The 16,960-nt window shown below is 39.5% G+C and overlaps 1 protein-coding gene across 3 annotated transcripts in view; it reads right to left on the bottom strand.

Annotated features, from left to right (window-relative positions):
• Positions 1-16,960, bottom strand: part of EP400 (E1A binding protein p400) — a 50,880-nt gene that overhangs the window by 23,024 nt on the left and 10,896 nt on the right. For 2 of the 3 annotated variants that reach the window (XM_088065189.1, XM_088065188.1), the window contains 21 exons: positions 14,457-14,547; positions 13,932-14,039; positions 12,844-13,223; positions 12,359-12,676; positions 12,025-12,210; positions 10,531-10,671; positions 10,345-10,423; positions 10,020-10,066; positions 8,944-9,001; positions 8,195-8,284; positions 6,904-7,011; positions 6,122-6,315; positions 5,740-5,917; positions 5,168-5,304; positions 4,850-5,019; positions 4,248-4,422; positions 3,720-3,856; positions 2,922-3,108; positions 1,839-2,005; positions 851-1,005; positions 88-330 (listed from right to left, as the gene is read on the bottom strand). In XM_088065189.1, coding sequence (XP_087921315.1) covers positions 88-330; positions 851-1,005; positions 1,839-2,005; positions 2,922-3,108; positions 3,720-3,856; positions 4,248-4,422; positions 4,850-5,019; positions 5,168-5,304; positions 5,740-5,917; positions 6,122-6,315; positions 6,904-7,011; positions 8,195-8,284; positions 8,944-9,001; positions 10,020-10,066; positions 10,345-10,423; positions 10,531-10,671; positions 12,025-12,210; positions 12,359-12,676; positions 12,844-13,223; positions 13,932-14,039; positions 14,457-14,547 — 3,349 coding nt within the window. The remainder of the gene's footprint in view (positions 1-87; positions 331-850; positions 1,006-1,838; positions 2,006-2,921; positions 3,109-3,719; positions 3,857-4,247; positions 4,423-4,849; positions 5,020-5,167; positions 5,305-5,739; positions 5,918-6,121; positions 6,316-6,903; positions 7,012-8,194; positions 8,285-8,943; positions 9,002-10,019; positions 10,067-10,344; positions 10,424-10,530; positions 10,672-12,024; positions 12,211-12,358; positions 12,677-12,843; positions 13,224-13,931; positions 14,040-14,456; positions 14,548-16,960) is intronic. The other variant, XM_088065190.1, reaches the window with a different exon arrangement.

Below are 16,960 nucleotides of genomic sequence, written 5' to 3'. Positions count from 1 at the left end.
GATTCTGTACACATTTTAGGGTGCCTAGTAACTTAACCTCATTGTAGTACAAAGGTGGGAGAAACCTTGAAAGGGGAGGCCACTTACTAGGCAACCGTGCCTGGGCCTGAGAGGTCAGTACGAGCCTCTGAGGCAGCACACTCTGTTGGATGGTGTGCGGGGGGACCTGTGGCTGTGGCTGGGGCTGGCCCGGCTGCGGGGCCGGCGCAGAGGTCTGGCCCCGCGGTTTCACAGGGTTGGCTGCGCTAGTTGCTGTGGTGAAGGTCGCTGCGGGCTGGTGTCTTGGAGCACTGGTGGAAGACTGAGTTGTCTGAAACTGTGTTGCTGCAGCTGCAATCAATAAGGGTTGTTTGTGCAAGCTGTTAGAGGTTTTAACTCCACTCTTTTTAACAACCTGCATTAAAAAGAAACCTTCCAACAGGATAATCAAACGGCTACAAGAACGGCTTTGTCCTTACAGACTGGGATTTCTAGCCACGACTCTTACTCCATCCTATTTTTACAACATTATCTACTTGGAAAGCATTGTTTAAAAGCTAAATAAATACAGAGAAGCACTGTACATTCCCATCTTTGACAGAGCATTACACGTCTTCGGGGTTTAAATACCAACTGTGACTTATTTACTCCATATGCTAACGGGTTACATAAAGCTTAGTTTTGCATTATACTGGCAGATCATACTGGAGAAACTAGCAGGGAATTTTACTGGCAATTAGTCTGTTGGTATTTTTAAGCCATTAGTATTCTAGACCATTAAGCTAGAGGGAAAAGGAGTTCTATGAAACAGACTAGCTTGTATCTGTCTAGGCTGAGGTGCAGGTGACCAGGGTGGCACTGGCTCCCTTACCTTGATTTGAAGACACCGTAGCTATGGGGGATCTGCCTCGCACTTGTCCCTGCTGTGTCACCGTCGCCGTGGTCACCGTGCGTTGGACTTGAGTGCTTGGGAAAACTACAGTCCTGCCCTCGGGCTTCTGACCATACTGAACGGGCTGGAACAACCTGGCAAGAGCAGGAACAGTCAAAGACTACGGGAAGATCATAGTTTGGCCTTTAGACACAAACTCTGTCCTCCGAGGAACATATAAACTGATTGTGTCAGATGCTAATCTTCCTGCAGATGGCTGAAGCTGGCAAGACTCATCACTTCACAAGCATCCTGAGTAAACATTGTAGAAAGCGATCTCGCTAAATCCAAGAAAGAAAATTTTCATTGCCATACACCCAGTTTAATGCTGGATGCTTCAGAATTACAGCAAACATCTTAAAGAAGCTAGGTCAGTATCTGGGAAAAGATATATCTGAAGATATCTGATAAAAAGGGCTCCCATATAATCTCCAGAGAGACATCACTATGCTGCAGGTCATCGGGCAGCTCTCTTGCATTAGAAAAACAGTTCTACATTACTTTGAGAACACTACTTCACTAGGAGAAAAATACTTTACAAAAATGTACTGCAATAAAACTTCTTATGTCTCTTACATAACGGTGAGAGCACAGCTGACACTGCAGGCCCAACTTAGTCTTAAATTATCCTCGTGGTAATTCTGCAAAACAACTCTCAATTGCCATAAACAAGGTCCAAGAACAAAGCTCATCTGCTGCTGAAGGATAGGCTATGGGAAATCCATCAACAAACTTCAAATGGAATTGCAAGCCTCAAAGAACAGAATTCTTATTTTCAGAGGTAAACACAAAAGCAAGAGAAAAAATAATGCAAAGCTCGAGGTTTTGTATGAATCCCACTAGCAGAGATGCAGAGAGAACTCAGTAGAGATTAGAGCCACCTTTTGCTGCTGTAATTCTAGCTTAGAAGGAGGGCAGGTGTACACACCTGCTTGGTTTGAGCTTCACTGGGTTGGGTCTTGCCGGTGGTGGAGGGGAGCTGTAGATTTCTTCAATCAGTTTTCTAGTGACTTTTTGTTTTGGCAACATTTGTGCTTCATAATGAGTCATTTTGTCTTCCATTCCAATGAGATCAAAAAGAGACAAGTCCGATTCCTAGGGGTTTCAAAAAATTGTTTTATGTGATGACCCAAACAGTTAAGTCCTGTTTATGTTCAATGCTGAATTAAATTTCTATATATTTACTTTTTAACTTGAAATAAATGATAAAAGTTTAAGAAATAAACTATTAATTATTAACTAAAACTATCCAGAAACCTTGAAAATAAATCTTATACTGACAGTCCCATTTTAAGCATTAGAAGAAAAAGAACTTAAATAATTAGCCAGTTGTGGAAATTAAAGCAAAACACATTTAACAATTCATCATATATCATGGTTTCCAAAGAATTAAATAGAACTCTTTGAAGGTTAACTATCAAGCTTAAATGCCAAACTATAATTTAGGAGTAGAAAAATATGAAGGATAGAAATAAAATTAAACAAAAAATGTCAACTGCTCCATTACTCATACTTCTTTTATATTTTTTATCATGTCAAGGAGTGGGATCACTTGTTTAACAATAACAGAAATAGTGGTACTTCAAATGGATTGACAGAAGGGTACTAATTTAGTCATTGTAACAGAATGTTTACTGTTATGTAAAAAAGAGTAAGTCTTGCTTTCCTTCAGCTAGTAAAAGCAAAAAGAAAATTACAGAATGCCGTAAATAAGCACAGCACTACCCAGAGTGACTTCTTGCAAACATGGACATGATGAAAGCAAAGGTAATTTCTCTTTGACCAAGTAGTTCATGAAAAATTACTGTTTACAAACCACTTGAGGAGTTCAAACCACTATGATAAAAAAAGAGATGCAGCAAGAACACACTTGGTAGCCACAGTTATGAAGAGTGAATTCCTTCTATTTATAAACTTCAGGTAGAGTTATCACATATAAGAAAACAGTAAGTACTGAAATTCTGCCAGGGCATTAAGAGAGGAAAAAAAAAACCTTAATTTTTCTACTGACCTTCCAAATATCCCTTTCCAGGGCTCGCAGCACCAGAGAGGCTGTTCTGTATTCCAGTGTTTGTGATACATAAGAGGAGCTTGAAAGCCGGGGGTTTATCAGATCAGGGTGGTTACAAATCCGCTGCAGCTGCATCAGGACGTGCAGGACACTGATGAAGTGCCCACTTTTGAGGGCTTCCTGGGTTCTGCCAAATAAATTATACAGAAAGATATTGATTTATGTGCAGCTTTTATGGAGATGTCCCTAAATCAGCAAGGTGAGAATGAGCAATGCAGTATGTTATGTGAAAGTCTTAAAACAAGTTTAGATTTCACTGAGGTCTTCTGCAGTATTTTAAGCAGCACTGTACTGAAAGTAAATTTGGAAAAGTGAAACCTAAAGACCCAGTGCTGCCTTACAATCAAATACAACCTATCCAGTTCCCCATCCTCTCTCTGCTTTGTTTGTTTCACCCCTGCACCAATCAATTACCACTGGTGGGGAGGTGGTGAGGAAAAGCTCTGGGCTTTAAAAAAATGAAGAATCACCCATTGGAGACAAATATTAAAACAATGCAGCAGAAGAGCTGACCATCATAACTCAATTCTTAGGTTCCAGAAGTAAATGCATGTTTTTCACTAGGCCACAGCATCACCTGCTGTAATTCTAGTCTATAATGCAATCACATTTTATTCACAGATCATAATGGAAAATTTCAGAGAAACACTAAAACACTTCCCCCCATGGCAGTAATTTTTTTCCCTGCTTAAGCACTAAAAGTGACAGCATTTTATGTTTACTGTTTCAAGCCCTTACCCTGGTTGTAATATGACATCCTCATACATGGCTTTTTGTCGACTAGACAGACGGCACTTGAGCACGTGTTCATATTTCTTTGTGAGCTGCTTCTCAACATCCCTCTTTGATCTCCGCAAAATAAATGGCTGAATCATCTGAAACGTTTCAGAATTGAGAGGAAAAAAATTCTCACTTCAAAGAGTTTACAACAGGAAGCTAAACTTATTCACACCTAACAGATTTGATGTGATAAACTGCATATGCTATATATAATCATACTGCTATGCACACAGTTGTATAGACATTAATTTGCTCTTTAATTTCTGCATGGCATGCTTCAAAATCTGAGCCTTGTATTATTTTAAAAAGAAATCTCCATACTCTTCTGGTAGCAGAACCCTCTGCTTTCAGCAGGATTTTCTGTCTAAACTGAACAAAGTGTTAAGATAGGGCACAAATTCTGTTCTGAACCACGTATTTTCATTCCCCTTCTCCTCAACAGCGTTACTACTGTAGTAGGACACATGAGAAAAAATCACAACATACTCTGTGCAACCTGATGACCAGTTTATGGCAATAATCCTGGTTCTCTTCATTAGGTGCTTTTACTGGAAAATCCAGGTAAGGTCTGGAAATTCCCGGAATCAAAAAATGAACCATGGTCCACAGCTCCATCAATGTGTTATGCAAAGGAGTGTCTATCAGAAGCAAACGATGCTGGCTGTGAACAAAAGAAGGTTTTTAATTGACTGATTACTATGTCTTTATGATTACTAGAGACACAGAAGAATTGTGTAAATATAATAAAATTAAACCTAGGATAAAGTATCTTTTCAATCTTGAATATACCACCGAATAGCTTCTTCATTGCAGAGTATCAGAACATAAGGGGGAATCTGTTTGGGAGCACAGAATATCAGCAAAGAATTACAGTGATATGATAGTGGAAACAAAAAGATCTCAAGCATTCCTCTGAATCCTGATTGTTTTAAATAAAAGCACTTCTCCATAGGTGCACGTCGCTCAGGAATTTGGGCAGACCAAGTCAAGAGGGTTTTTATAAATCAGCTTTCTGTTAAGAAGAGAACTGTGTGACATGAAAATAGAAAAACCCACTGCCAGTAGGAAATCAATTCTCTGCTCTGTACCTGCGGAGACTGAAAAGTGCCTCCCAGTGTTTCTCAGTCATATTCTTTATTTGCTGCATCTCATCTACTATTAAGTATTTCCATCGCATTTTCATGAATGCTGTGTGGCCTTTGAACAACTGCTTGTAGGAAGTGATGCACACATTGAAGCTGTTGGGTTCCATCCATTCCTACGGAAAAGCAAAGAAAGGATGAGACAGAAAAGTTACGGCAGAATTCCCAAATGTCTCATAACCAGCTACTTCTTCTTTAAAAAAAGACAGATATATACAGGCTCAATGTCTCAGGCAACAGTGTAAGAGTTGCAAAATCCAGCACCTGTCTTTTTGCCCTAAGTTCTCTTTGGCTCCCAAAGTAGAGAAGTATTTTCAAGCCCGGGCACCAGCGTTTCAATTCCAGCTCCCATTTCAGTATGTTACAGCTCCGGACAACTACAAGGTGAGGGCCCCAGTTCCCTACAGAAGGGGAAACACAGCAGTTAACACTAGAAATAGACTCCTTAATGTAAGTAGCTTATATTCTACCTTGATTTCTTAAGTGCATTGCATTAAATTAAGCATTAAAAGTGAGATCTAATAACAACAAACAGAGGTATTTTAATGACTAATCTACTCCTGGTCATTAAACAATTTGTAAGGCTTTTCTGTACTAGTAAGAATTTAGAAGTATTCAGAAGAATCTCTAAAGTGTAACAGGTTGATCAGACACTATACTTGACTAGATAGCACTGTTGTCACAAAATATCAAAGTTATTCTGACACAATCTTACTCCTGTCATTAACTAAAGCCTGATATGGTTCAGTAAGGAAAAACAGGTGACCCTAGGCTACAATGCACAGAGATAATGCTGGCCTAGTACCTGTCTAAAACTGTTAGCCAAATGAACTTACCTTCATTACAAGCCAAATGGGCAAAAAAGGCAATAATTTGCACTGTTTTCCCAAGCCCTGCCTCATCTGCCAGGATGCCATTGAGATTCTTCCTGTACAGCTTTGCCAGCCAATCCAGCCCAATCTTCTGATATTCTCTGAGAGACCCATACAACAGTGACGGAGTGTTGTATTTTACCTGGAATGTGAGTGATTTGTTATTTTTTCCTGAATTGAATTCACAGAGCGTGGCATAAAGATAAACATTCTATAGGTAACTCAAAAAAAAAAAAAAAAAAGCAAAAGCAAGCAATTTCTTGCTAAAAGCTACAAAATAATGAAGAAAAAAGCATTCTTTATGTAAATATCAGCACACAGAGTAGCAGAAAATAGGGATTCTTACTGCTGTTGTTATCCTGGAGCTGCCTTTAGGTAACAACATCTCTGCTGCAGCAGCAACTTCTGCTATGTCTCGCATGTTCTTCTTGGGAGGACTCGATCTGTCCAGGCCCTTGTACTGGTCAATGCTGAGAAGGGAGTCTATGAGGACAACTTCTTTCTGGGGACTTTCCCTATCAGACATGTGGTCTTCCATTTCTAGGAGAGAGAGAGAAAAATTGGAGTATAATCTAAAATAAATTTCAGTAGCAATCACACAAAGGGACTAAGAAGATCAGGATTCAGACATGGGTCTAAAGAAGCAGCTAACTTTCAAAAGCAATTCTATGATTTTCAAGCTAGTTCAGGTAAAATGCAAATGACCTAAGCTCAGGTTCATATACATATTCTGGACATTCACACCAGCTAGGCTAACATGACCATTGGCTTTTCACAACCTCTAGGGAGGTCTTCTCATTCTACTTAAAACCTATATTCAAGTATGTAGCTTTATCATCATGTTAGCATAGAACAGAGGTGTAATTATAGGTACCTATGAAGTGTAATGTTTAATTCAGTGTAGAGAGGCTTTTCTACAGCTTAGCATTGTTCCTGAAAATCTCACACATCTTCGCTTTAAAGTAGGCAAACACTGCCCTCTTTTCACAAATTGAGAAATTTTAAATGTGATTCACTCAATATGCATTTTCCCCTAGAACAAAATGTCTTTTCAGAGTCCTGAAAAGCCAAACAACTTATTTCACCTTCTAAATCAGCACAACTACTTCTAAACATAGAGTAATTTACCTTCCTCACTGCTCTCCTCTTCACTGTCAGGCTTCGGCTGCGGCCAGTGAAAATTTTCTGCAAAGGCACCTTCATACATCTTTACCAAATCTTCCAGAGGCAATTCAGCTGAAGGTCATTAAAGGATGAAAGTTTAAAAATACCGAAACTTGGAACAATAGATACTATTAACTATAATCTCAGTACATTCTTCACAATTGCCAGTTCTCTAATCAGAAGTTAACTTCAGAGGTAATAATTAAGTGAATGATGGCAGTATTTATTTCATAACCTTGATTACAGAGAACATTTGGCATTACACCAAGCAGTTTGCTCTCATGCCTTGCTTTTACTGTATTACAAAAACACCCTACAACCCTCAGTAAAACCCCAGTTGGGAAGGTAGGGGCACCAAATCCACCTGAGTGGTTGGAAGACAATGCAAGACTTCAAAAGTTTCAAGACTGAATTTCAAAACTGGATTGTAACTCCAGGATCCCTTGTCTGAGCTGTTAACTAGGAATGTACATGCTGGCAGTGGCCAATCAATCAGCAAAATCAGCAAACACTCTCATTAGGAGCTTGGCTGAACTGGCCAAGGGTTATAATCCCTCCAACTGGCCAGTTCACTGCAGCCACTAAGCTGCCAAACAGACCAAACAAACAGATTTGGAAACCGCATGTTCATGGCCAGGCACGCTCAGCCTAATGGGCAGCCTGCCTCTAAAAATGTGCTTTTACCAGGGTAAGTGACACATCTCTAAGGGGTACTTTGCACACATCAAGCTCAGCATAGCAATTACATTGCTAATGAGAGAGCTGCTAGCCAGAGCACTGTCCCTAAAAGCCCCTTATCTTCAGATATTTATACCCACCCCCAGCACTTAAGCGCCCTTTCAGACCTAACAAGTCAGTCACAAAACCCTTCTGAGATACTCAAGACAGGTGATGATAAAATGTCCATGTTCAATCTGATACAACCCTGGTTTTAAGTGTTTATCTTGCACTCATAGAACTCGGATAGAGTCCTGGTGTAAGGTTTTAATGCAGAGCATCACTAAAGAACTACCTTTTCTCAAGCCACCTTGTGTGATAACTCGGACTGCTTTATAAAGTGCAGATGTCCATCATCATCCCATAAACTGCTGCAGCTTTCCAGACAGAAAAAACTAAATACAGACTACACAGGACTGAACATCTGAATGCACTCAATTTCCCACCTCTAATCCTCTTTATAAATGTAACAAGAACTATATGTTTCCAGCTGTTGTTTCAGAGCCTAGCCCAGAGAAGAATCAAGCCACATGCCTACCTTCTTTGGCCAGATTAGACAATTCAGTTTGATGGTTTATGTTTCCTTCTTTAGCTTCTTGTTCTTCAATTGTTTCTTCTTCATCTTCAACTACAAGAAACACAAATGCAAATCTTGGATTAAAATTATACAATAATTCAGGAGGCTTGTAATTCTATACTCCTGAAGTGAAGCACAGAATATTCTAAGTCTGCAAGATTTAAAAATAATTAAATATATATGGGAAAACAAGATAATCTGAGAGTACCTATATTCAGTATTTAAAAGATAAATGAAGGAGAGAAACACTTCTGCCTCAGGATAGAAGGCAGTTAAGTATTGATTGACAGAGTTCACCACAGGTTGTTCTGTAGCTTTAAACAGGGGAGTTCCTTTGTCAGGAATATGATAGAGTGGTCACCAGAAGGAAGGACCCAAAGCAGATGGGTATTTCAGTCTAAAATCTTCAAAAGAACTTGAAGACCGTAAGTGAGGCCTGACAAACAAAGTAATGAGGACATAAAGAATTAAAATCCACCAATAATGATGGCAGTGTAATTTCAAGGAAAATCCTATTTTCAAATTTTCACTGGAGCTCTTTTAGGTATAATTTACTATTTAATTGACTATCTAATGTCTCTAAAAAATGAATGTTGGTATTTGTTTTGTGAAAAGCACTGCACCCACATAATAACAGACTCAAAACCTGTGGGTTTAATATTCAACTTATGCACTACGTTATGGATGCAAAATTTTGAGAAGTGACTTACCTTCCTCATCAGTCAAAGATGTGCTTGCCTTTCTTTTCCTTCCAGATGATGAACACCCCTAACATTAAATAATTGTAATATTTAAAATAATAGAAAACAAAAGATAAGCAGGGGGCTTTGTTTGTTTTTTAAAGATAACAAAACATGCCTTGCAGTCCCAAAAGCATTTGCTGATACACACTTAACACCTCTTAGCACTCCCCTGGTCATGCAAAAACAGAAACTTTGCTTCTCAACTGATGGGAGTGTGCAGTCACTGCTTGTGGGTCAAATTATTCAGGTCCAGCTGTGGTAAAAAACTTTTACTCAGGCTGGCTCAAGGACTGAATTTTTTCACTAGTCAATAAAAAACTGATATGGCGCAGGCCTACAATTGTCTCAGCATCCAGTGCACTCTGTAGAATTGCTTAGCCTGTGCCAATTAACTCTCACAGCCAATGCTGGGCCACAGTTTGGCTGATAACACATGCTAAAGCTTGTTCCTAGCAGGAAATTCAGATGCAGGCATTCTGTTTGGTGGAGGGGGAGTATTCCAGCACATGGGCATCAGCTGTGCCACAACAGATGGCTCAGGGCCTCAAATCCTTTGTCCATTTTTTTTTCCAATTGCACAGACACAGCCAAGGAGTCCTTAGCACACATTCCATCCAGGGAAAAAGATATCTGTTTCAATCAGTTTGATCCATTCTGCAACATACACCTCCATCTCTCAGCAGATAAATTTCTGCTAAACATCTGAAAATGAGTTTCATGCCCCACAAAGTCCACCCCTGGCTACTGTAGATGAAACTCCTGCCCAAGTCTGGCAATTAATTTGTAAAGTTTTTTGGTCTTCAATCTCAGAATGAATGATTCACAGCCATTAAAGATATGTACCAGCCACAATCCACTTTCCTTCCTAACCAGAAAAGAAAAATTATACTTGTGACTGAATGTTCATTTGTAACTACAGTGAAATCATCTTATCATCGCCATGTATATTAAAAAAAAAAAAATCACCTTTACCAAAACTCTTTCACATATGTAGTCACATTTAAACTAATTTGATAGCTTTTAAAAAAACCAGAAAGACTTACCATTTCACTTTCTTTTTCCAAATAAAGGTCCTCTTTTGCATCCTTGCCTGGAAAATTATTACACTTGATGTATGTATTCATCACTTAGCAATTTTACATTTCTTGCATTAATTTTTAAATGTATTCAAAGCAAAACACAAAAAGTATTAATAAAATCTAACACAAAAATATAAAAACCCATAACTCATGATTCAGATCTACTCACAAGCTATTATTAGCAACTCACAATTTTACTGTTAACTAGTTAAGCTGCACTGAGTGGAATTATATAAAATAATATCATCAGAATTCAGACTGTATTTATTATGAAATGGAATACAATTACCTTTCCTTGAAAATCTTTTTAAATTCAAAGCCTTTTTCCTTTTCTCTTGAAATTCAATTTGCAGTTTAATTTCAACAACCTGAAATGCAAACCAAGTCTAATAAAGCACTTTAATTTTACAAATAAACTACTGAAGATTAAAAAAACACCACCAATTGCACAAGTCTTAGAGTGTAGGTACTTTACCTGCTCAATGTTAGACCAGAAATACTCTATTTCTCTAGCAATGGATGCTGCAATTCTCCTCAGTTTGTTCTGTTCTTCCCTTTTAGCTCGCTCTTCATTAAGTTTCTTTTCTTCATGGTAACGAGCCACAGTTCTTACCATCTAAAGTACCATGAAATACTGAATTAGGTTACCCCAAAATACATATCACTGCATTTCTTAAGATTATAGTGATAATCAGCAGCCAGATGTTGACCATAGCTTTACACACAATGCACTTACCTCCAATATTTCTAATTTTTACCATGCCAGTAAAGCAAAAGACATGAAACTCAAAGAAAAAAAAAATTCAACTATAACTAAGCAATCAAGTAGGAAACTCTTAATTCACTCTCTGAATACAAAAATTAGAAAAAAATTACACTAAAATTAGCAGCAGACACACAAAAGAAATATTTTTTTTTTCAGACAGCACATATGAAGTCACAGAAATCACACCACAAAATGTCAGAGACCAAAGCTAAAATGAGTTCAAAAAGAGTGTACATACATGAGTGAAAGATCAGTCAATGGCTGTTAAGACTGACTTGACTGCAACCTTTAGCTCAGGAGGTCCCTAAAACATTGACTTCCAGAAGTCTGAAGCATAGTGCCAGGGAAAGGATCATTTCACATTTGCCCTTCCTGTTTCTCCTATTCTTAAAAACCTACCATTGGCCACAAATGGAAATTCAGATTTAAATTATATTCAAAATGCAGATATTTATTGTACAAAACAATACACTTATTTCAATATTTTGCTTGTGAGCTTCCATCATTTCAAAACATACAGTAGAAACAACATGGCAATCTAAACTAATCACCTTCAGTTGCTCTCTTCATTACCCTAAGTTGGTCATGAACGTATCAAAAAAAGATGCAACATTGCTGGTATCCATAGAAAACCCTTGCTTACTGTAAATTAACAGATTTTAAATATTTCCATCCCACACCATACAAATTTTCATTCCACTACTGTATTTCTGCTGTGCTGCTCTTTTCTCCTATGGAAACAGTTCTCTACTATGTTTCCACTACTGTCTTTACTCTTATTTTTCAGAGAGATTAAGAAAAAAGAACTGGACAGACAACCACACCCAAAGGAAGTTATTTACAAAATTCTGTATTTACTCTTTATTGGCAGGAAATAACTCATTTGTGAGACAGACATGACAACTCTATTTTTTATTTAAATATAACCCAACCAACATATTGAGTGGGTTCCTAAACAACTGTTTGATTTACTGAGGAATAAAATCTATAAACTGTTACTTGCATCCACACTCTGTACAATTATCCAGTCTGTCTCAAGTGCCATATCCAAAACTGACAACATAACTTCTCATTTAAGGTAAAAATTCGTGCCACGCTTTTCCTTTACTTCTCTCTGTACCAAAAGATGTCTCAATAGCTTTGCTCCCAAATTGAGTGATATCAACATTTATTGTTCTGAGTTATAAAATGCTTTTCAAGTACCTTCTTAGCAGTTGCCATCTTCCACTTTCTCTCCTGCGCAAAATCAGTTGCCATCCACTGCATTTCTTCCAGCAAATAATCCCAGTGGGATTTTGGTCTTGGAGCCTCTTGGAGTTTAGGCAGTCGCCTGGGGGACCATAAACCTTCCTTTCTCAGTTCTGCTATCCGCTGATGGATTTGATTTTCCTTAGAAAGAAGTACAGAGACTTACAATGAAGCTACAGAATGCACCTGAAGTCACGGAATTGGAGAAAAATATTAACTGCTTCCAATTTATTAAATTAACTGACAGGAAAAGAAAAAGTGCAAAAGCATGACACAGAAAATATCTTACCAGCTTGACTTGCTCAGCCAGTTTGTCTTGAGTGTTTTCCTGCGGCAACACTGCTGCATTCTGAGCTGGACTTTGTGTTTTGGGTGCTGCTGCTGCTGCTGCTGCTGCTACTGCTAAGCCAGGAGGCTTGGATGCAATAGGAGACAGGGACTTGTTGGTTGCTGGAGAGGTCCTGTTTGTTTGCACTGGGTATGGAGAAGGCGGTGTTGTGCCTGGGATCGCTGCTGGAGCGATGGATGAGGTAGGTGGCAGTGGATTTGCTGCAAGACGCTGAGAGCTCTGAGTAGGATCTGCAGATGGTCGTGTCAGAGTCACAGTCTGCCCAAGAAACACACTGGTTACTGATGAGTTGAGGATTCAAAACTTAGTCTACACTACAGCAGAAAGGATTTAAGTGTTCAGTGGAATTAAAAGATGAAGACATGGCTCTTAAGATTTCACTGGCCATGGAAACAAACACATCCACCCCACCAACGCCCCCGTACCTGTTGCTGTATCGCAGCTTGCGGCTGCGACACTTGGTTGGGCGTCTGTCCTTGCACGTGGATTGCTGGTGGCACCTGCTGCTGCAGCGGCGCTGGAAGCGGAGCGGCCGTCAGGGGCACGCTCTGGGGCTGGATCTTCACCTGGATCTGTGGCTGGGCTGGAGGTTCCACGAGCTGAGGCTGCTGCTGCGGGAGCTGCAGGGTGGCCGGGAGCGATGCCATGGGGACGTTGGCGGGCTGCAGGCGCGCCGGCAGCTGCGGCGGTGGCGTGTGCAGGCTGGCCGCGTTCTGCACCGGAGGGCCCTTGGAGGGGTCGTACTGCTGCTGGCTCTGCTTCTGCCCCGTCAGCTGCACCGTCTGGGGAGTGGGAGGCATCCCACCTGCAGGGCAAGAGGAGACAAGGTACAGGTGAGACTAAAACGTCCCATGCTCTCTGTTGATTTAAGGAGGAAATCGACTGCAAATAGAATGGTTTTGTTACTTACTTTGCCACAAGACACCATCACTTGAAAATACCACATCACAATCACAAAATAAATCACCATTACAATAAACAACAAAGTACTTCATGCACAGGACTGTAACTAGAATTTGGAGCACAGCAACTAAAAAAGAGCATGTCATTATAGGTCTTCTAAATTTTGTATACTCAAAAAAAAAAAAGGACTGGTGAGCTAATGGAATTTAACCTAAAAAACCAGCATAACGTCTAAATGCTACTTAGGTCTTTCTAAGAACACATTCACTCTAACACATATTCTAAGGCTTGGCATGACTAATGAATAAAAATTTGTCATGATGTTCCAATTTTGTGATTTCCTTTTCATAAATCATTGGTTCAGTTCCAGAATTCTCAGATTGGCCATTTTGTATCAGCACCTGTGACGTATTTCCATGCCCACATGCACCTTTGGAGCCCGTCACTCAGCTCCTTAAACAAATCAGGCATTGCATACCAAGTATTAATTTACATGGAGAAGTGTGTGGTGGGACTAGGATCTTGGCAGGCCGGAAGCCCAAGTTTCTAGTTCCATCACCAACATCTCCTTGTGAAATTAATGTGCAACTGGCATGTGGTGACACAGTACCTTGTGCTGTTGGCATTAGCTGTTGAAGAGGAACTCCTGAAGCCACACCCGGGTGCTGAAAAACCATCCCATGACGGCCCACTTCAATTCGTGGTCTCTTAGACGAATCTGTGATATTCAAATTCCATTTATGGCATGGTATAATGGAATGGGTTCAATTTTACAAAGCAAACTACTACACATGATTCCAACATCAGCTCCGAAAGCTACAACTACTGTACATGTGTAGCATTTATGAAGAACATGCTCCAGGGGCAGAGTCCCTCTGACTTCAAGTTGGCCATCTCCAATCTTCTCAGCCAGAACAATCAACCTAACCATGTTTCCATGCCTGCCAAATCCAGGCCTATCTACTGGGAGTGGAGTGCACTCTTCCCACAGCACCAGTCACAGTAGATAGTCCTAAGGATCCGGTGATTCCCAAGGTGAGGCAAAAATGTATTTCAAGAGTTACGCAACAGTGGGCTCCAGTCACTGTTTGGAAAAAAAGGAGGATGGGAGTGGAGTTGTGCCTGTGGAACGTACCTGCTGGTGCAAGGGCCTGCTGCTGTCTCTTAAAAGCTTCAATCTCTATGGTGCTCACAGTCCCCGTCGCTGCAGTCCCTGTATGCGTTTGCTACAGGGAAAAGAAAACAAATCACAGAAGTTCAATCTGCAGATGGTCTGACACCAGGAGAGAATTTACAAATGGATCTAAGGAGGCCAGCACAGAACAAGTCCTTCAGAACAGCTGTACAACAAAGGAAATAAGACTTATTCAATATCTGCTATGAAGTTTTAGCAGTCCACAATGCACAGATACTCTTTGTTGAATTTTAATTTTACAGTGATGAAGTTGGTTATATATAATGCACACCTACATTTTGTTAAGTGATCCCAAACTCTGGAAAATGGGATATGGACAAAATAAACTTGCCCAGTATTTTTTGTTACCTTTTCCCTTTATTTAATGGAAATTTTCATTAGTGTATTACATCTGTGTGGAACATCAGTAACACACAAATTCATTCTCATTCTGAAAACAGTTTATTTGAGTCTCCAGCACTCTCACTCTCAGGATAGAATTTTGTGAGAGTTACCATCAAAATGTTTCAGGAAAAAGCTAGGAAATGGAATAAAGAACCTCAGCCAAGGTACACAAGTTCCAGTTCCAGTTTTCCAGATGCTGGACTTGTACTTGTTTGCGCAGCTGGCAAAATGAGTCTCATGAACAAACCCAGTGAGGAGAAACAATATTGCTATAAGGCTAAGGTGACATCAGAGCTCACCAGAAATTACTATCCATTTTGTCTGAGGATAAACAGCACACAAACTATGAGTTAACAAGCCTGGATGAGCACTATTGATACTGAAATGCAAAAGGAATCACTGGGCTCTGATTCAGCAAGCTGGAATTTAGCTTCAGTAAGATTACACACTGCATTCAAACTTCATTTTTAAATCACTACATTTAATATCAGCAATGATGGCAAGAACCTATCCCAGAGAATCCTTTCAGCATCAAGCATAGCTGACAGGCTGATGTACAGGATTACTGTAGCAAACAAATTTGGGTATATGACAATTTTCATGCTCTTTGGGCTCTCAGCACACTGGCAAGTACTTATTAATGTCCATCAGTGTCTGTGCAAGTCCAATTCCTTTCAGTGAGTTTCCAAGTTACTTTTAAATTCTCCTCAATATTTGGCCATGCTGTACCAAATATTCTACTATGAAACTTAATGAGAAAAATAAGGTCTATCCCAAAAAATGCCTTAAGAGATTCCATCAAAAAATACAAACACAGACTTTATGTCTGGCAGTCTCTGCATCTTGGGAAATGAATTAATTTAGCACTCTAGTTCTCAAAGTGGACTTTTCTAATGGTGAGAGCCTTAATGTTTAATGTATCATGCTTTAAAGTATGTTGAGGTATAGTAAGGGTTTGCAAATGTTGTGAAAAATTTTTATGACAACATAGACAGTAATTTCCCATTAAAATGCTTTACTTAATTCACAGGTATTTCCTTCTCTGATTTTAACCAAAATTTTACCACTGTAAATTAAACCCACAGAGGGAAACACCAGTCTATACTGAAATATAACACAGCAGTGACATCCTGCATCTTCAGTGCTTCACTGCATGGCATTATAATCACAGCCAACATCACCTACAATGACTGTGTTTCAAATGCTCCTCTTGGAGCTGAATATATCTCATGCCCCTCAGACTCCAGCAATAGCTATGAATTAATAACAATCCCTTTGCTGCTCTGAGGGCATTTGTGGCCACTCCAGCGATACAGCTACAGCCTTAAGATGTAAATTCTGGTTTTAAGTATCTCTGACTCATATCCATGGTTCACTGCCATTTCACACTCAACAGGGATTAAGTTTTCAAATACTTGTCTTGTCATAAGGTAGACGTGCAGCATATTTCAGATCCAACAGCCAGTGTCTGGCAGAGCATCATAGACCTGGGAATTTATAGAATTTTCAAAATAAGCCACAATAACTGATTTTGTAAATGATACTAAATTGACTAACAAATTCAGTTTATGTCCCATTTGCATCAAATGCTACTGGGACATCAGTTTAAGAAATTATATTCTTCAAACTCCGCATTAAATGCTATTTATTTCACCTGCTCTCCCCCTCTGGATGACTGCATACTCACAGTTTCTGGCTGTATCTCTACTTTAGGATTTTTGACTGACATTTTCTCAAGAATATGCCTCCCAGCTGTCTGCATTATCACCGTGTAATTTAGGCCAGACTCTTCAGAGAGCAGACATGTTATGTCTTTATAAATTGCAGTCACATACCACTAATATTAGACTAAAACTGTCCCAACTTTAATTAAAATAATGTAGCTGTCCCGAGGTCATGATTATGCAGCACGCATACAATAATCACTCGGAGCGCTGCACTTCTGCACTGGGATTTGAATGGTGATGCTGATTGGGGCACATAATTTCTCCATAAACAGCTGCAAAGACCAGGACTGATGGAAAGAAATGCCACTTTCTGTTAGCAGTTTGTGCCAAAAG

The sequence above is a fragment of the Pseudopodoces humilis genome, chromosome 20 (assembly GCF_049639895.1).
Source record: "Pseudopodoces humilis isolate 2021_Gansu_Grassland_sample_001 chromosome 20, ASM4963989v1, whole genome shotgun sequence".
NCBI classification, from domain to species: domain Eukaryota; kingdom Metazoa; phylum Chordata; class Aves; order Passeriformes; family Paridae; genus Pseudopodoces; species Pseudopodoces humilis.
The sequence above is the reverse complement of the archived record's forward strand: the minus strand, read 5'-3'. Positions and strand labels throughout refer to the sequence as shown.